At 36.6% G+C, this 21,818-nt stretch overlaps 1 protein-coding gene across 1 annotated transcript; it reads right to left on the reverse strand.

Moving 5' to 3' along the window:
* Positions 1 to 2,746: 2,746 nt before the first annotated feature.
* On the reverse strand, positions 2,747 to 11,082 carry LOC129259179 (tripartite motif-containing protein 3-like). The gene is made up of 2 exons (XM_054897484.2): positions 9,877 to 11,082; positions 2,747 to 4,693 (listed from the first exon to the last, which is right to left on the reverse strand). Exons 1-2 carry the CDS (start codon positions 10,886 to 10,888, stop codon positions 3,885 to 3,887), a joined length of 1,821 nt encoding a protein of 606 aa, XP_054753459.2. The 5' UTR covers positions 10,889 to 11,082; the 3' UTR covers positions 2,747 to 3,884.
* Positions 11,083 to 21,818: the final 10,736 nt, after the last annotated feature.

Below are 21,818 nucleotides of genomic sequence, written 5' to 3' on the forward strand. Positions count from 1 at the left end.
ATTTTCAGAATATGGAAATTACGTGTTTAGGGTGCTTTTCGAGACCCCATGGTCGCGCATGGTATCCACTCGTCAATGGAAGTGGCCCCCCCGGGATCTAGTGACAATCTATCCCAGCCACATGAAGTTTATCGTCGGTGCATATCGTCTGCTGCTATTCGTTGAGTTGCCTTCAGGTTCGGATTACATTCACTTGTTTGTAAGTACAGTTTTATCATTATTTTCCTCCTTCATAGTCACAGAGGTAAGAGACTCTGTCTGGACAGTGTGGTAATTCATTTTCATGAATTCAATTTGGCCCGCGCGGTGTAGCTAGCACTTAGCAGCTGCATGGGTTAGGTAGCGAATCGGCATGTGATCATGTTGCAAGTTGAATTGTCCGACTCATCATCATCGGCGTAATTCCCCCAATTTACCTCCAACTACGTCACTTTGTTGTTCATTTCATCATCATTCTCTTCATCTTCAAAATCATCAATTTGAAAATCCAAATCTAGATAAAATTCTGGGTTTTCTTTCATTTCGTACGTGACCGAAGTATTCAGTGACAGTGTGGAGAAAACGTACCCTCGCAACAGGTTTTGCATGCAAGTGGAGCTTCACGTGGGAGAGCCAATCACGCCTCTCGTACAGAAAGTGACGTCATCAAATTCAAGTCAATTCAGAGACCGATGCGAGGCATATTTCGGAGAGGCATTTTGAGCGTTTTTTAATCGGCGATTTTCACCTTATGTATTATTTTCGTTATTTTTGAATGACCCACCGATAATGCCCAAATCATTACCTTTCCATTGACATATAATAAGACCACATTCATAATCAATATAGTTCTCCTTTAAATGTTCTTCTTTCGTACATTTTCCCGCTTTCCTTCCTTTTCCATTAAAAAAAGTTGTTTCTTCGTTTTCTTTTCACTTTTCCCTTTCCTTCCCCTTTCCCTTTCTTTCTCCCTCCTTTTTTTCTTTTTCCCGTTTTTATTTTATTTTCCCGGTGAAATCCGCCAGGGGGCAACTTGCCCCCCTGCCCCCCCCCCTGCCTGTTACGCCACTGATAGAGCTACTCCCCAGGGCTCAAACTCCGAAGTAGATGTTGCTGGATCCTTGAGTATGTAGCAATCTGCCCTTCGCAATCCATACTCGCCATACACCTCGAGGAAAGCCCTGTTGGAACCTTGGATATCATGGTTAGCTATTATCCACAGCTAGCCTTCTTGGTCACAAGACCGTATAAAGTGAACAATAAAAAAACGCAGGATGTGTTAACTATATGAAAAAAAAATCATTTACTCAACAGCAATGAATCGATTACAAATTGACCTCAAATCAAACGCAAATCGCTACTGTATTATCAAAAGAATGCCCCCGCCCCCCCCCCCGAAAAATGTTATTTTGGGTGTAAAGATTTAAAAGTATAATGTTGAAAATTTCATCAAAATCTAAATTTTCAGCATTATACCTGTTTGATATTTACACCGGTATTGCAAAGTCTATTATTGTGAATCTATATTTTGCTGTTAATATATATGTATATATATATATGTATATATATATATATATGTATATATATATATACATATATATATATATATATATGTATATACATATATACATATATATATATATATATACATACATATGTATAAAATGACGTATATATATATATATATATACACACACATATATATATATATATATATATATATACATGTATATATATATTTAAAAAAACCTTTTGTAAGCACATACGTTTCAGCCAGTGGCTGCCGTATGTGTATTGTTGTTTGAGAAATAAATAAACCATGAATATATTTCTCTTTTTATTAAAATCAGCACTTTGGGAGAGAGAAATTTGCATTCTATATACATTGATATCCTCGTAGTTTTCACATATGCCCTGCAGGTGACAGGTGGAGGTGACGCCTATCCCCGAAATGTTGATATTTTAACCACCACCATCACCATCTTTATTACCTACTACTACTCCTACCACCACCACATCATAGTACCATCATCATCAGATCTACCACCACACCCTTCACCACCACCACCACCACCACCACTACTACTACTACTACTACTACTTAAAAAACCTTTTGTAAGCACATACGTTTCAGCCAGTAGCTGCCGTATGTGTATTGTTGTTTGAGAAATAAATAAACCATGAATATATTTCTCTTTTTATTAAAATCAGCACTTTGGGAGAGAGAAATTTGCATTCTATATACATTGATATCCTCGTAGTTTTCACATATGCCCTGCAGATGACAGGGGGAGGTGACGCCTATCCCTGAAATGTTGATATTTTAACCACCACCATCACCATTTTTATTACCTACTACTACTCCTACCACCACCACATCATAGTACCATCATCATCAGATCCACCACCACACCCTTCACCACCACCACCACCACCATCACCACTACTACTACTACTACTACTACTACTACTACTGCTATTACTATTATAACTACTACTACTACTACTGCTATTACTATTATAACTACTACAACTACTACTAATGATAATAACATTAGTGATAATAATAATGATAATGATAATAATAACAGTAATAATAATAATAATATTAATGATAATAATATTGATAATAATAATAATTATTCGGCTCTAGGTACTAATATTATTACCTGATGTTGCTGTAACTACACTATAACTGCATGGACGACGACAAATACTACTACCATTTTTACCCGATGGCAAGTACTTTTTCCACTACACACACTAATGAAAAGTATGGAATAATTTTTAATAGCATTAATGCTCACTCAACTATCTTGGATCATCTTTCCTTCATTATGCAAATTCAATTAAAAATTTATATAATCAGGAAATCACATAAGAGGATTAATCTTTTGTAGGGTTGTGTAGAGGTTCTAATCGAATCTATCGGCATTTTCCAGAAAGCATTCATATGAGTCACAATAAAAATGAAAAAGCAACCCAACATTGATCTTACATTTCATATTTCTAGTCAACTGTAAAAGAAAAAAACAGATATTCGTGAATAAACATGACTAATAGTACCACATATAATTTGAAGATTGAACAGGTAGAAATTATTATTTCCATAGGTTTGGCAAGATTAGTTTATTGATAGATTTCTCTCATTTTCTCATCATTAATGATTGGTACCCCATCAGAAAAATATCCAACTTTCTTGAAATTTCCCTTTTTCTATGACGATTGCTTCAATTGACTTAAATGTGAGTTTAAAGTTACAAAATGACCCAAGTCCATTGTGGAAAAGAGGCCCGTTTCATATAACTATTTGTAACTTTGTCATCATGGCAAATGCCATGCATGGTAACATGGTTTAACAGCCAATCCGGGAGCCAATTACAATTAGTGTTACCATAATGGCAGAGTTACAATAGTTGCAATTTTTAATTAGCCCATTTAGATCATGGGTCCATGTTTAGATGAGGATCATATCATCTATCGACTCTTGTTTCCAATATGGTCTTTTCCCCATATGGTATATTCATAACAAATAGGAACTCACGTTCTGAAAATTTCATAATAATATGTTGGTCACATTACCAAGCTAGCATTTAACGTTAACTCAGATTAGCATCATTACAAGATATTTTTTATTTTTCATTGGAGGGGGTTCAAGGTAGAATGTATGGTACATAATTATGTCATTCTCAAAACTTAAATAAGCCTTTGCAAAGGACTAACTTGATTGTTAGGGATACACGGTATACAGGTGCAAATGAATGCATAGACTCGAAGAATCAGTTTACCATCAGGACAACAAGATGAATAACTTTCATATCTTTTGTCGGAATGTCGTGAAACTTGCTAGATGAATTATCTTCCCATTTTGATAACTGACATTCATCAAACGAAATACTGAAGCTCTATCTGTCGACTTCATGAACGAACCAAGCTATTTCCGTTGGAGAAACCCAGGCAGCGTAGCACGTAGGAGATAGAGCTACTCCCCAGGGCTCAAACTCCGAAATAGCTGTTACTGGATCCTTGGGTATGTAGCAATCTGCCCTCCGCAATCCATACTCGCTATACACCTCGAGAAAAGCCCTGTTGGAACCTTGGATATCCTGGTTAGCTATTATCCACAGCTTGCCTTCTTGGTCACAAGACACTCTATCCGCCTCCTTGATAGGTATCCGTCGAATGAGACGGCCGGTAGAACTGAACACTCGGACCTCCCCTTGCGCCAACACCAATATCACATTTCCTTCCTTGGACAAACCCATGCTAGAGACATCGCGCAAGTCGTCGGAAGCAAGGGGAATGACGGCCGTAGGCTCACCGCCCTCGGTGGGAAATTTCAAGAACTTTGCGGCACGAGGATAGAGCACATATACATGGTTGTCCTTGTCCGTTGCTATGTATTCTGCAAATTCATCGCAAGCACTTATCTGGAACATGACTTCTTGTCTTTGACCTTGTTGGTTGTAAATATTGACCGTGTTCCTATCCGACAGCGCGACGATACGGCCATCCGACAGAGCAGCTACATACCTGGCGGAGACAATTGGTCTAACGTTGTCGATGTTGCCATCAGGACTGAGAATCTCGACCCGTCTATCTTTATAAAGCACCAGGATCCTTCCGTTCGGGTAAGGTGTCATCATTTCCGGTTCACCGGATAATTGCCCACGTTCGGTCAGAAGTCTTTCCGTCGGCCGGTTAAGTTTTATCACTGTGAGGATCGAGAAAGAAGGTACTTATCAAACCATTCTTTAGCTAGGCTACATACTTGAAATATCAGAAAGCTCAATCTACTGCTAATCCATGATGTGTGAACTTCTATTATAGTCCAGGATAGGCCCCATAGAAACTTGACCAAACCTTGTTTTTTTATATATACAATATTTTTTTTACAGTTTCTAGTCAATTCGAGGGTGCTGATTACGAATCTGGATGATGCCACTCGTGTAACCTTGATCATTTTCCGCAAATTGGCAAAATCCAATATGGCCGCCAAAATATGCAAATTACCCATGAAAATCCTAAAATTGTCCGCACATTGGCTATGAAATGCATGAAATTGTGTGGCAGGAGTGAAATACTCTCTGAAAAAATAATTTTTAACAAAATATTTATTTTCCTGATATTCAAAATGGCCACCATAGGCCATTGTATACTCTATTATGTACAATATGTACACCATTCTACATGAACAAATGTTTAGAATTAATAAACTATAATCTAAATGTGGGGACATGAGTTGTAAGGCTTTTCATTAATTTAGATAAAAATCTTAGATAAAAGATAAAAATAAAAGTGAATTAGCATTTAGAGGGAGTGCGTAAAAAAATGGCTTCGATATAGCATTGTCTTTCACATTCTCCCTTTGCAATAGATCACTAAGGCATAACCTTGTTTTTTTTTTATATATACAATATTTTTTGATGGTTTCTTGTCAATTCGAGGGTGCTGATTCCGAATCTGAATGATGCCACTCGTGTAACCTTGAGCATTTCCCGCAAATTGGCAAAATCCAATATGGCCGCCAAAATATGCAAATTACCCATGAAAATCCTAAAATTGTCCACACATTGGCTATGAAATGCATGAAATTGTGTGGCAGGAGTGATATACTCTCTGAAAAAATAATTTTTGACAAAATATTTATTTTCCTGATATTCAAAATGGCCACCATAGGCCATTGTATACTCTATTATGTACAATATGAATAGGGAAAACTAATTTTCACAAAAATTAGCACCAAAGTGCAAAAAATCGCGATGTATGAACGAAGTAATATATGCAAATCATCATTACTAACGAGATATATCATTTATTATTTCATATATGGGGATATTGCTGTATTTTGATGTCTAAAATAGCCGCCACTGGCCCAAAGAGTACGTACAATGGCAATGGCCGGGGCCAAAAAAATGACAAGAGTGAGCACTAAAATGCATATTATTAGGATAAACGAGTGGAATGCTGACTAAAAACATAATCGTTAACGAAATATATTATTAATATGCCATGTATGTGATGAATGTTTTATTTTGATATTCAAAATGGCTGCCAAAGGCCCTAAAAAGTATTATGCACAATGAGAAAGAGGAGCAAAGAAATCACAAGAGAGAGCACTAAAATGCATATATATGTGATAAATCAATGGGATACTGTCTAAAAACATATTTTCTAACGAAATGTATCATTCAGGTTTCAAGTTTGTGTTAAATACTGTATTTTGACTTTCAAAATGGCCGCCAGCCAAAGGCCCTATATTTATCATGTACAATGCGAATGGACAAACTAATTTTCACAAGAGTGAGAGTCATAAAATGCATATAACTGTGATATACGAGTAAAAATATTGTCTTAAACATGATTTCTAACTAAATACATCACATATTGGTCGTGGAGGTAATAAATACTGTACTTTGAAATCCAAAATGGCTGCCATAGGTCCTAAAAGTATTGTGTACATTGTAACATGGGACATATAACTTTGACAGAATTTGGCTTTGCTTGACTCTAAATATTGCATATGATTGTGAATTGTGAATTGTGAAAGGGTGAAATATTGTCTAAAACCATGGTTTCTACCGAGATATATCATATCATGTGTAATTAAGTTGATAAATGCTGCATTTTTAAATTGAAAATGGCCACCATAGGCCCTTATACGGTATAATATACAATTTGAGTGGAGATAAACAATGTTCACAAAATGGGCATATGGCAGCCATTTTGAATGTTGAAATACAGTTTGTATCACCTAAATTACATAAGATATGATATATTTTGTTATAAATCATGTTTTCAGACAATATTTCACTCATACATCACCATTTGGCCAAGCAAAGCCAAATTCTGTTGAAATAATTTGTCCCCATTCACATTGTGCATAATACCATAAGGGCCTGTAGCGGCCATTTTGACTTCCCAATAACAGTATTTATCACCTAACTGGCAGAATAAATGATATATCTTAATAGAAATTATGCTTTCAGACAATATTTTACTCATTGATCACTATTACGTGCATTTATGGTGCTTACTCCTGTGAATATTGGTTTCCCACTTTGCATTGTACATAATACGGTTAATGTCTATGGCGGCCATTTTGAAAGTCAAAATACAGTATTTAACACAAACTTGAAACCTGAATGATACATTTCGTTAGAAAATATGTTTTTAGACAGTATCCCATTAATTTATCACATATATATGCATTTTAGTGCTCTCTCTTGTGATTTCTTTGCTCCTCTTTCTCATTGTGCATAATACTTTTTAGGGCCTTTGGCAGCCATTTTGAATATCAAAATAAAACATTCATCACATACATGGCATATTAATAATATATTTCGTTAACAATTATGTTTTTAGTCAGTATTTCACTCGTTTAATCTTAATAATATGCATTTTAGTGATCACTCTTGTAAATTTTTTGGCCCCCATTGCCATTGTACGCAATACTGTTTGGGCCAGTGGCGGCTATTTTAGATATAAAAATTCAGAAATGTTCGCATATATGACATAATAAATGATATATCTCGTTAGTAATGATGATTTGCATATATTACTTCGTTCATACATCGCGATTTTTTGCACTTTAGTGCTAATTTTTGTGAAAATTAGTTTCCCCTATTCATATTGTACATAATAGAGTATACAAGGGCCTATGGCGGCCATTTTGAATATCAGGAAAATAAATATGTTGTCAAAAGTTATTTTTTCAGAGAGTATTTCACTCCTGCTACACAATTTCATGCATTTCATAGCCAATGTGTGGACAATTTTAGGATTTTCATGGGTAATTTGCATATTTTGGCGGCCATATTGGATTTTGCCAATTTGCGGGAAATGCTCAAGGTTACACGAGTGGCATCATTCAGATTCAGAATCAGCACCCTCGAATTGACAAGAAACCATCAAAAAATATTGTATATATAAAAAAAAAACAAGGTTATGCCTCTTCTATCCTGGACTATTAGTGATCTATTGCAAAGGGAGAAGGTGAAAGACAATGCTATATCGAAGCAATTTTTTAACGCACTTCCTCTAAATGCTAATTCACTTTTATTTTTATCTTTTATTTAAGATTTTTATCTAAATTAATGAAAAGCCTTACAACTCATGTCCCCACATTTAGATTATAGTTTATTAATTCTAAACATTTGTTCATGTAGAATGGTGTATGCTTTACAAATATCCAGGACACCGTGGTTGACAAAACCATAAAGGCCAAGCCTGCAGTATACAAGAACATAAACAAAATACATGTAGGCATAAATAAATAAATAAATAAATACTAAAAAAATATAATGCCTGAAAAGTTTCAGCACGAATTACAACGTTTCAATTATTTTGCTGACTTATGATACACGAAAATGTTCATATCCGGAACGGTTCAAATAATATTTGAAAGATAAATCAAATTCAGCGATCAGTGTCTTATTACTGTGATTTTAATTCTTGAGGTTGAATCTAACATGATCATTATGAAGTATAAATTAAAAAAGATTAACATCAAACCAGTAAAATCAAATTTTGGATTTCCTCTTTTATATCCAATTAACAATGTTCCCATGCTTATCAAAATTTTCATCTTCTTTGAATATCCTGGATATGATTTTCTAGCAGACTTTAAACTTTCGACAAAAGTACAGAAAACTAATGGTCTTCATTTCATCAAATGTTTCACATTAAATTGTATTTACAAATTTCCACTTGTACAGATATCTCGAGAAGGTATGTTAGTGTCTGAAGTTGAACTGTGTGAAATGGTTATTCTCTATCTTTTTAGATATAAAATAAAAATGTGTCTCTACAAACAAGATCCACCGAAAATTTTAGTTTTCCCAAAATTTCCAATGTCAAAGAAAATCAGCATTTCTTTTCTGAAAAAAAAAACCAGCCAGTAATAATCATTAGCTTTGGTACAAGTTGTAATCACACTCTCTAAGTTTCTAATAATTTCGTCAGATGTGATATAATTAGAAAGCTTAAGTATTATTCTTTACAATGATGTGTCACTGGCTATGTTAATGTAATCATGGAATGTGTACACTCGAAAAATATGCAATTGCAGCTCCAATAATGAAAGAAATGTCGCAAAATTCTTTTTTCTTCAGTAGTGATTTCGAGGACGGATTGGGTTGAAATGACACTGATGTGATGATACATGAAAGTCCACACATTTGTAATCTCATTTACAAAATGGGACTGAATATGTATAGAATAATGTAATTTTAACAATTTTCAAAGTGTGAAACAAATTTGAGATGTTGGATTCATGGTTCAACATTCAAAATTTTCGTAAACTTTCATGATTGAGGAATGATATATCTTTTTCATAATGTGGAAATTGAATCATAGGAAAATTTCGTTATCACTGTTTACAATGAGGTGCTGTTTGTCATCGATGTAACCAAGGAATGTGCAGTTACCATATGTAGAGAGAAATGTCAGAATTGTTGCGAATACATTGTATTCTAACAAAAGTCAATTTATTTAAATATCCAATGGGATTGATCCATGTGAAGTGAATTAGTGTGTATGAATATAGTGAATGCTTTCTTATCTCTTGAATTTAAAAAGAAAAGAAAAAAACAATGTAACAACAACTAAAATATATGTTAACACCATATTTCTTAATTTAAAATGGAATACCATCATCCAGGATCATTCAACCTCAGTCCAGCCTCGAATTCACAACTGAAAACAATGAATTTTGCAACATTTCGTTTTTTACACTGCTTCATATCAGGACAATTCCCTAATGTCATCAATACATAAGCATAAAGATTATTATTTATCAATCATTAAAAAAAAACATCTCACGATACCATCTGATGGAGCAATAAGATATTCCCAAGACTTGAGGTTATTATTTTATTGCGATTTCAGTGACATTACCTGGATTTAGAATGGATTCTCCTTGTGCATGTTGGTCGTGTTGATCCTTCTTCTGATACCAAACGGTACCCAACTTAGGCACATCAATGATTGAATTAGCACTCCTTCGGAAGCACATCGACTTAATCAATGAAATCTGTTTTTTCGCCGCAGTACTAGAAGGAAGTCCGTAGTCCAACCGGTTACAGAGGCTCTTCATCCAGTCCTGGTAATTGAGCAGTATTTCCCGATGGTCGTTGGTGTCTACCAAAGCTTCGCCAAATTCGACGTCATCAAGCACCTGTGACATGGCTTCCGCTAGTGGTACCAATACACCATCTAAAACCTGGACGAATTCCTCTCTTCTGGTAACTACCTCTGCCATTAGGGCCTCCTTCTTAGCTTCTAGTTTATTGGTTATGGTGTCAATATTAGTCGAATAAGACGTTGTAATAGCCTCTTTTATTTCATCCAACCTCTTGTTTCCTTCTGCTCTCTTCTCCCCGTATTCCTTACTGAAATTCCTATGGGATTGCAGCCAAGACGTTGCATTGGATATCAGGTTATTGATTTCATTCGCCTTGGATTTAGATGCATCTTCCACGTTCTTGATCAAGAAGGTGTGTCCATAATGTTTACACAGAGCACATTCACTGCAGATTATTTTGTTGCATTTCTCACAGTAGAACTTCGTCTCGATGCCATGGTCCACACAAACGTCTTCCTTCTGCTCAACGACTGGTCCTGGGAGGTCATGATGCAAGAGTTCTTCAACTATTCCGTTCACTATGAAATTCGACTTCAATGTGTCGGCTTTACGCCCGGCTTGGAAACGTGTAACCTTGCGGCATATGGGACACCTGATGCATACGCTCGGGCCGTTCCAAACTTGATTCGTCTGATCGAGAAGGCGATTGATGCAGCCTTCACAAAATGTATGCAAACAGTCCAGGTATTTGGCACTTTCATACGGACAACTGCAGATCCCACATTCGACATGATCCGACAGGGCTTCAATAAACTTCTCTGCCATGATTGTCAAAACAAAATGAAGCAATAGATCTCGCGTCTGAAAATGTTGATCTTACAAACGCTACAAACCAATGTTCGTAGCCCGTCAAGACCAGTCGGATGAGGCTTCACATCCGAATGTGGTTGTCATTGTGTTGGCATGTAATGGGTATTTTAACGATGCCGAAGTTATGGTTGGGTGCACCGTGTTCGTATGAGTGAATGGAATTTGAAACTTTCTCTCAGCCATGGAAAAACTTTATAACTCCTTTTGTTTCTATTGTCCACGTGCAAATAGGATAGGAGACAATGAACCGGCGACGATTTAACTTTAAACCCTAATAGCCCAGTCATTTTAGCCCAAATTTTGACCAAACTTGGAACAAATTGCAACATAATTTTTTTCACCACAATGCATTTCTGTAAGGTCCCTAGTACAACATACTAAAAGTCCCAAACTATCCGAATAGGGGAAAGGCATCTAATTTGCATAAATCCAAGATGGCTGCCAAAATTAATTGATATGCCTTATCCTTAATATTTTTTGCACAGATAATGTGAAAATCTTAAATGAATACACAATTCACGATGATTAAGATATTATATATCGATTGCAATAGTTTTCGGGACTGTCCGGTTAATATTTTTAGAAAAATGTGGGAATTTATGCCAAAATTTTTATGTTTTCTGTCAAAAATTTGCATGTACGTTGATATCTTTCTGTTTTATCATTAGCATAAACAATTAATGCAAAATGTCAGCATTCGACAGGAAAGGGGATATATCAAGGAGAAAATTGATATGCTTCATGACAGTATTAATGTCTTGCTTAGATTAAGGGCAAATACATTCGAATGTTTTACTCGATATTGCAATAAAGTGACACCAAAAACCAACATCCGTGTCTTAGTCACACTTTTGATATCGACTACAACGCGATCGCTGGCATGCCTAGAGATTACAATAGATAATAAATCAGTCTTGCCTCGCCTTTGTTGGTGTGACTAACACTCATAAATGCAAGAGTGCGTATAGCAATAGAAAGGTGTATATGGTATGTGGGCAAAGGGCATTTTCTACATATCAAAGCAACTTTTATGTTAATGAAATCTCTTGGAAAAGTTAGAGGATGCATTGCTCTGCATGCTGCATGCAATTACGTTCAAGAACATTAAAACATAACCCGCAATAGCCTGTCGAATGTATTCCCCTTATCCGTAGATACTGTTAAAATATCGTGCTTGTTAATTGGAGCCCCCAATGTGACAAAGTAGTTTTTTGCTACAAAGAAAAACAACTTTTATTATCTTTCAATCAGTTGAGGGAAAATGAGAAGGCTTTTTGCCATCAGTTACATAAAAAGAAGTGATGGCACAGCAAATCCTACCCCCTCAGCGATCTGCCGAAGTCACCAACCCCTTTATGCATTTTGCCCATTTCTTGGAAAATTCGGCATTTTCGCCCCATTAAGGCAAAAGGCGTTTCCCCTTTGCAATAAACCCCTTTTATTGTTTTGTAAGCACTTGGGGATGGAAAAATAGACTTTCCTCTATCAGCTAAATATAAAGAAGTGCTGGCACAGCAAAGCCTATCCCCTACGGGGTTTGCCAAACTCACTCACCCCTTTTCCATATTTTGCCAATTTATGGAAAAATCTATAAATCTAGAGCCCTCATTGAGGTAAAAATATGTTTCTGCTATAGTGTAAGCCACTCTTATTGTTTTAAAACACTTGGAAACGAAAAAGCAGCCTTTCCTCTATCTGCTTCGTATAAAGAAGTGCTGGATTATCAAAGCCTACATCCCTCAGGGGGCTGCCGATATCACCCCACCCTTTTGGCGTATTTTGCCAAATTCTTGGAAAATCGTCATTTTGGAGCCCAATTGAGGCAAAAGGCGTTTCCCCCTTTGCAGTAGACCACTTTTATTGTTTTTAATCACTCGGAAATTACAGAATTTGATTTTCCTCTATCAGTTAAATATAAAGAAGTGCTGGCACAGCAAAGCCTATCCCCTACGGGGTTTGCCAAACTCACTCACTCCTTTTCCATATTTTGCCAATTTATGGAAAAATCTATAAATCTAGAGCCCTCATTGAGGTAAAAAGATGTTTCTTCTATAGTGTAAGCCACTCTAATTGTTTTAAAACACTTGGAAACGAAAGAGCAGCCTTTCCTCTATCTGCTTCGTATAAAGAAGTGCTGGCATATCAAAGCCTACATCCCTCAGGGGGCTGCCGATATCACCCCACCCCTTTGGCGTATTTTGCCAAATTCTTGGAAAAATCGTAATTTTGGAGCCCAATTGAGGCAAAAGGCGTTTCCCCCTTTGCAGTAGACCACTTTTATTGTTTTTAATCACTCGGAAATTACAGAATTTGATTTTCCTCTATCAGCTACATACAAAGAAGTGCTGGCACAGCAAACCCTACCTCTAAAGGGTTTGCCGAAGTCACCCAACCCTTTTCCATATTTTGCCTCCTAATTAATTTATTGGGAAAACCTGCCAATTTGGAGCCCCTATTGAGGCAAAACGTTATTTCTGCTCTATAGCAAACCTCTTTCATTTTTTTCTTAACCACTTGGATATAAAAAAGTAGATATTCCTCTATCAGATACATATGAAGAAGTGCTTTCTCAACAAAGCCTACCCCCTTTGGCATGTCAGCGGTTCCCGAAGTCTCCCCACCATTTTGTCTATTTTCCCTCTTTATTTAAACAAAATCGTAGTTTTTTTACCCCCCCCCCCCCTTAAGGCAAAAGGCATTTCTGCTATATGCATTTCTGCTATATGCTGTTTGCTTCTGCATTTCTGTCACTTTTATTATTTGAAACCACTTGAAGATAAATAGGTTTCGTCTATCAGCGCATCGACCCCTTCCTTCTTTAGGGGCTCCAAATTGACAGATTTTCCCATAAATTGGCAAAATACAGAAAAGGGGTCAGTGACTTCGGTAGTGTAATAGTAGTATAATAAGATGTGGTAGGTCTAATAGCTATATTTCATTTTTCTTTTGAACTCTGAGATCGAGCAGGCAGAAAATGTCATTACTTGGTGTACAACGCTATGTGACTAGCACATGATAGTTTCCGTGCCTAGACCCTTTCATATTAAACAATTAATACAGTCCAAACATAATCGAATTTATGCATTTAATGTTAATAGTAACAGTTTTCTTGTAGTATAATTCTTTGCTTACTGATATTTATAATATAGCTATAGTTTGAGGAAGCCAATGTTTATAGAAGCAATAAGTATCGAGTCCGGAATTGATATAATTTCCAATCGGGTCTGAGTACATAGTTTACACTGGCGTCGTCTGCTACGTAAACTAAATGAGCGAATATGACCAAAACTAACCATTATGTTTATGCAAATTAGAACACTTTCCCCTATTCGGATTTCTGGGGACTTTTAGTATGGTCTTCAATGGACCTTAAAGAAATGTTCTGCATTGGAATAAATTCTGTTGCAATTTGTTCCAAGTAAAAATTTAATGACTGGACTATAACCATGCAAACCAGGCCCGGCTTTTTTTGTTCTCTGGCCGGGGGGTTGGGGTGACTATACCCCCCCCCCCCCTCCCCTTCAGATCTTGGCCGCCGCAAAAATTGTAGTAGTGTGCGATGTAATCTACAAGGCTGTAATATGGCCTGTAAATTTTTTTCCCCGAAATAATTATATTTCTTTTTATATGAATTCAGTAATTTACGCATAAATCATATTCTTTAAAAGATCTCCTAAAATGTAATTTTTGTTGTAAATATTCTTTGTAGCATTCCTACCAATTGTGTAAACTAAAAATAGGATTGAAAAACAATTTCTTATGTATTTTATCGTTTTATGAATTTCTGTATTGTGCATTTCCATGCTTTTTTATACGCCCGTCCTAGGCGGGGACGTATTATGGTATCATGCTCGGTGTCCGTCCGTCCGTCTGTCCGTTAACCTTTCCTTGTAAACGCGATAATTCAGTTTGACTTAACCTAGGCTCATATAATTTGTTGTGTATAATACTAACATAAATTCCAGGAAGCTCATTGATTTTGAGGTCAAAAAGTCAAAGGTCAAGGTCACGGTGACATGTTTTCATCTTACCCTTCTGCAGTCCTTGTAAATGCGATAACTTCAGTTTAACTTAACCTAGGCTCATATAATTTGGTGTGTATGATACTAGCATAATTTCCAGGACGCCTATTGATTTTGAGATCATAAGGTCAAAGGTTAAGATCACAGTGACATGTTTTCATCTTACCCTTCTAAAGTCCTTGTTAACGCGATAACTTTAGTTATCGCGTTAACTCATCATCTTTCTAAATTTCTTGTATACAGTATACTCATGACTACCTTTCTTCCTCATAACTGATTTCCATCACCTTCTCGGTATTATGATGCTTTCTCCAAAAGCACAAAATACACACACAGGCGCGTGCGCACCTACAACTCACATCCACCCACCCACAATTTTTGTTAAACACGAGCACACCTTGGTATCAATAATGCATAGAGCATTTTCATGTATTTGATAAATGATAAAAGAGCAATGGAGATAAAAATGCCTTGGTCAAGGGCCGTGCCGGGAATCGAACTCCGGACTTCTTTCGTGGTGTAGTAGGGCGCCTTAGACCACTCGGCCACACACACACACTCTCACACATATACACACCCACATACACACATTCTGTTTATTTCTGTCACACACATATATATATATATATATATATATATATATATATATATATATATATATATATATAGGTGTGTGACAGAAATAAACAGAATGCGGATGTAGCAATTTGCTCACACTCCTTTTAATGTCAAGTTTTCATCTTTCAACAGGTTTTCATGGGGCTTTTGGGACACAAAATTAATGAACAAAATAATAGGCAAATAATAACGAAAATAATGAAGGCAAGCAACAAACACACAATCTAAATGAGCATGCAACAGAAACATAACCAAAAAAAAACCACAGCTTTCTAACATAAAGCCAAACGTAAATATAATAAAACAAAACGGTATTTTCAGCTAAAGTCAAAAGATGTGTAACGAAAAGTGAAAATATTATTTAAAAGTTGCCTAGAATATGCAGGAAGAGGGGGATGATTTGGTGTGTGGATGAAGTGGTGTCCAGTGCAGTGTACATGGTGTAGTGAATTAATACGGTGAGGGGTTTATAGGGTTTAAGAGGAGGTGGTGAAGCAAAATATAGATAGAAAATCAGAATGCTGCACCCTGTTCATTGTCGACTTACGAATACAGAATAACGAGGCAGATGCAAGACTGGCGTATTCTGAAGATACCATAACTTTAATTCCAAGCTTGTGTCTTCATGGTTCAAAGCAAATAAATTGTTATTAAATCTTTCTAAGACTAAAATATATATACCAAGTTTTGTACTCGATTGATTTACGTGTATAATAATTATTGTTATTTCATCACATCTAATTTACTGTAATCATACATGGGGAAATACTTATAAATGTCACGTTAAACAGCAAGAACTATAACCAAATTAAATTATTATCCACCAAGTGGTCATCTTTTTCTATGACAAAGGATTTTAACATCTTATGACCTAGTTGTTGATTTTTATGTTTTCCATCAATTTGAAATTGTTACCAGATTTTTCTTGTAATAATTAAGTTTACTTTAAACAGTGTGGTTCACTGACATATGAAACTTGTCAAAAGTCGGATTTCCATGTACACGAGGTCAAATTAAAGTCACGATTAAACTCATTAGTTCATGTTGGTATTAAGAATTGGAATTATAATAATAGTTAATAGCTGGATTTATAAAGCGCTTTTTGCCAGAGGATACAAAGCGCTGCTATTATTACCCCTACTTTAGCTCGAGCTACCATCACCGGCTCTCAGTGCATGCAAGGAATTCCTGCCGGGTACCCATTCACCTCACCTGGGTCGAGTGCAGCACAGTGTGGATAAATTTCTTGCTAAAGGAAAACACGCCATGGCTACGATTCGAACTCACGACCCTCTGTTTCGAAGACGAGAGTCAGAGCCACTAGACCACGATGCACCCATAAGCATAAGACAGATAGTACCTTTGTCGGGCGTTTTTAATTCTTCACATTAAATCCTTAAATTTGATACACTTTTCACCGTGTGATTGCTTGCCGATCGATGTACTATTCTGAGTATGAAAGTGCTAGTGCGAGAATGGATAGGTTGTGGATGTGTATGTGCACTGCAAAAACTACTGCGATGTTAATTTAACACCAGTCCAGAATCTATATATGATTTGATTTGATTTGATTTATTTATTTCCGTTTCACAATTGTACATAATATAATAAACATATCATAACACGGTCGAAAATACTACAAGACAAAATATAATATATATAACATAATCATAGATTTAAGGAACACAATTCAGGAAATAAAGATATCTCAAATGAAATTTGTATTTAAAAGTAAAACGGAGGGACTTGCCGAAAAAAAGCAAAGCTTGTACAAGAGACAAGCCCCTATCTTAGTTACATTACAAAATTACAAGAAATAAATATTGGGTCTTAATAATAATTTTGTTTAAAAATAAATACAAACAATTTTTGTGCACTTGACAAAAACGTAACTGATGGATCGTGTGAGAAAAAATTACGTGTTACAATATCATAAGAGAGGGGGAGGTGAGGGGGGGAAGACAGGAGGGACAGAGGAGTGCAGTACACTAAGTAGAAAGAAAGAAGAAGCAGCAGCAGGTACTTTGGCTAATTGCAATTTTAAGAAGAAAATAATAAAACGAATAATATACATGACCACACCAGAGAAGTGTTAGAACAGCGCCGGTTTGAAATTAATTCGATGCTGTCTTAACACTAATTGGTGTTGTATAGACGACTATCTGGAATTAGTCCAAAACCAAACCGGTGTTGTTTTAATACTTCTCTGGTGTGGTCATATTATGGAATATAAATGATTTAGTGCCATACCCGGCAAGCGTTTCAGCTTTTCTTTCGCTCCTTTTCATATTTTCTAAAGAGTCTAAATTTCCGTTTGTCTATTTTAAGTTATGTACATTATAAACGTATTTTACTCTGTGTATATGATTATCGCTAAATTAATGAATCTTGATTGTTGAAAAGCTTAAAATATGGTTTACTAAGTTAGCAGGAGACGGTTTTGACCCGAAAATGAGATTCTTTTAAACTGATGGGAAGCGTCGTTGATTTGATCGATCTGCGAGACACATGACTGCTCGCCTCTCCTTGGAATGCACAAGACGTTTAGAAAACAAGTCTCGGTGACTTCCCTCTGACAGAGGAAGTCGGCTTGGAGTCCATCAGTCTGTTTGTTGCACCATAATCCGAAGAAACTACATTTTTCGTGTCGGATGATGTGTTTCCGTTGACTTCGGTGATTGTCGATGTATGTCCGGTCACGCAAAAGGCCAAACGCATACCAAGATTCACTCATGTCCCTCTGATAGTCGCCACGTTTTTCCGAACTCACTTCAGCCAGTATAGCCTAAAATAGAAAAAAAATTAAAGGCCACAAATAATATCTAAACTTTGAAATTGAAATTAAAATTGAGGTGATCGGAGAATATACATCAAATTGATGCACATCAATGAATTATTTATCAAGTTGAACATATACCATAATCTCATTAGACAAATGAATGAATAAATAAATAAATAAGATTATGAAATGTATTCAACTTGATAATAATTCATTGATGTGCATTAATTTGTGATTATAAGCCAAACATGAATCCCCTTGTAATTTTCAGACCGCTTCCGACGTACAAAGTCTTGATAAAGAAGAAAGCTAAAGCTAAGAATGGTTTCCTGCGTCATCTTTTGAGTTGACCCTCATCTCATTATGTTACATAGTATATACGTTCACCTCAAGAGCGCTAATTGGTACACGTAAAACTTGGCATCACAATATATATATATATATATATATATATATATATATATATATATATATATATGCAGTGTCGTGTGTCAGAGAGTGGATGCCTGTTTACATTTATATATATATATATATATATATGTATATATATATATATATATATATATACATATATATATATATATATATATATAAATGTAAATTGTTATCTTCATCCATTCCTTTCACAAAATATTTAAATAAAAGAGTTGCCAAAGCTGTTGTACATGTATATATATATATATATATATATAATATGTATATATATATATATATATATATATATATATATATATATCCTTAGATGTGTAGATGCCGATGATTGTGCAAAGTGCTCAATGCTATATAAAGCAGAGCATATATTCGTACCTGTTAAACTTCTGCTACCGGCGGTTTCACGCCCGGACTTGAGGCGATCTTCAGGCAGACTGACGTTATTGGCTATTTGTGTGGTGCGGCGGGTCAATTTGACGCTTCGGTGGTTTCCGGTTTGGTCTCGTTCGGTGTCTGCACTTTGAAATAAGTTCCGACCTTTTGTTTAGTGAGTTTCTGTTTGTTATTATGGACACTTTTTCCTCCAGGCAAAGATTGCACAAGCCACTTTTTCTTTGGTTTAAGTTTGACTTTTTTTCGATTTCCCATGTTAGCGTAGATTCGATGTTCTTTTCCTTCAGATTCCATGTGTATTTTGAGAGTTGAGTTTCGTTCCGGTATCTTTCATGCTTAAATGATTTGAGGTGGTTTCTGTATCTATCTTTGAATGTCCCCCCTGCAAGCCCGAAGTAGTGTTTCTCTTCGTTGCCATGTCGGATCGTCGCCTTGTATACCAGAGCCGTCTGCATACAGTTTCCTTGTAATGGACATTGGTTTTTTTGCCGACAGTTACATTTTGGCTTATTTTCCGCTCGTGGATTTGATTGCTTAACAACTTTTTGGTTGTGGGTTTTTATTATGGTATCCATGTTTTTCATGCAACTGTAGCTAACCTTTATTGTGTTCTTATTGAATATTTGGTTCAATTTATGTCCCTTGGGGAAGTGTTTCATTATTAGCTTTATGAATCTCCCTCCTACGTTGGTTTTCACTTCAGAATTGTAAGGTGGGTTAAACCAGGTGACTTTTCTACTTCTATTTCTTCTTTTTCTTCCTTCTTCTACTGGTCTGATGTATTTGATGGTTTTGTCATACCCGCTTCTTTTCAGGGCGTCGTCGTATGCTGGCGCTGCTTTCTTGAATAGGTCTTCGTTAGAAGACAGTGTCGAGAGGCGCTTCTCAACGGCCGCAGGTATTTGGTTGAGGATAGGGGGTGGATGGTTAGATGCCCTATGTACGTAGGTCACCGTGTCATTAGGTTTTCTATATGGTTGAAAATCGCCTGTGTCTAGGTTGAGGGTGACGTCCAAGTAATCTACGATTTTTTGGTTAGTTTGGATGGTGATGCGTAGGCCGAGATCATTGAAGACCTTTATGAGGTCTTTTCGCGCCCTGTCCGCCCTGCTCCCTGATGCTCGTCGGAGTACCGCTAGTCCGTCGTCGCGGTATAGGCCTACACTATAGGTGTTGATTCTTTTGTTTAACTGTGACAGAGCATATAATCCTACGAGCTCGCAAATCTCGGCTCCGTCGTAGGCACCCATGGAAACATCAAATTGCTTTCGGTCCATAATAACAAACAGAAACTCACTAAACAAAAGGTCGGAACTTATTTCAAAGTGCAGACACCGAACGAGACCAAACCGGAAACCACCGAAGCGTCAAATTGACCCGCCGCACCACACAAATAGCCAATAACGTCAGTCTGCCTGAAGATCGCCTCAAGTCCGGGCGTGAAACCGCCGGTAGCAGAAGTTTAACAGGTACGAATATATGCTCTGCTTTATATAGCATTGAGCACTTTGCACAATCATCGGCATCTACACATCTAAGGATATAACCTGCTCCTTCAACTGGTTGAGCACTCTTCTTGTCGACGATTTGTCTACATTTGTGTGGTGAGATGGATCAGTTTCACGCAAATTACTCCGGTAAGAATATTCCAATTCCGCCAAGAAAAGATTACATCAAATGTCTAATAGAAAGTATTGAAAGCGTAATAAAAAGGATGAGATGGAGAGCGCATTTTTTCCTCAGTGCAAACGACAGCACAAGCCAAAGTGAAACCGAAGCAAACGACAAAAGAGAGAAATTTGGGTTCAAATCAAAACGCACGCCCCCTCAGATAGATGAAATGACAAACTTTGAAAATGATTTATTAGGAATTGTAGATGAGTTGGAATTTAGGCGGGTAAATGACCAATTCCAAAGGAAACTCCGGGAAGATGTTAAGCTTATTAATACTTCAGAAAAAGTATTCGTTCATGCCGACAAAACCCGGAACATATACATGATGGCCCCCAGGAAATACGAAAAGCTATTGAATGAGAACATTACAAGCAAATACAAGTCTGCCAACGAAGAAATAATTGAAGAAATCGACCGTGAATCAGAAATGATTGCAAGAAAATTAGACATCGGTGATAGAATAAACAACACACCGGAAAAAGCAGCGTTCATCACTTTAAAAGACCATAAGGAAAATTTCAAAAACAACCTCCAGGCCAGGTTAATCAACCCTACGAAACCCGAATTAGGCCGGGTTAGCAAGATAATGCTTGATCGCATTAACAAGCAAATAAAAGCAGAAACCAACCCAAACCAGTGGACCAACACAGCCGATGTAATACAATGGTTCAAAAAGCTACCAGACAAGGAATCATTATCATTTATTGTATTTGACATAATCGACTTCTACCCCTCCATCACAATCGAGCTATTGTCAACCTGCCTAAGCTGGGCCCAGAAATTCACTGCCATCGAAGATGAAGAAATGGAAACGATCATGCACGCAAGGAGAACATTGCTCTTCGACAACAACAACAAAGCGTGGGAAAAAAGAGAAGGCCGAAAGCAATTTGATGTTTCCATGGGTGCCTACGACGGAGCCGAGATTTGCGAGCTCGTAGGATTATATGCTCTGTCACAGTTAAAC

The sequence above is a fragment of the Lytechinus pictus genome, chromosome 1, assembly GCF_037042905.1.
Source record: "Lytechinus pictus isolate F3 Inbred chromosome 1, Lp3.0, whole genome shotgun sequence".
NCBI classification, from domain to species: Eukaryota; Metazoa; Echinodermata; class Echinoidea; order Temnopleuroida; family Toxopneustidae; genus Lytechinus; species Lytechinus pictus.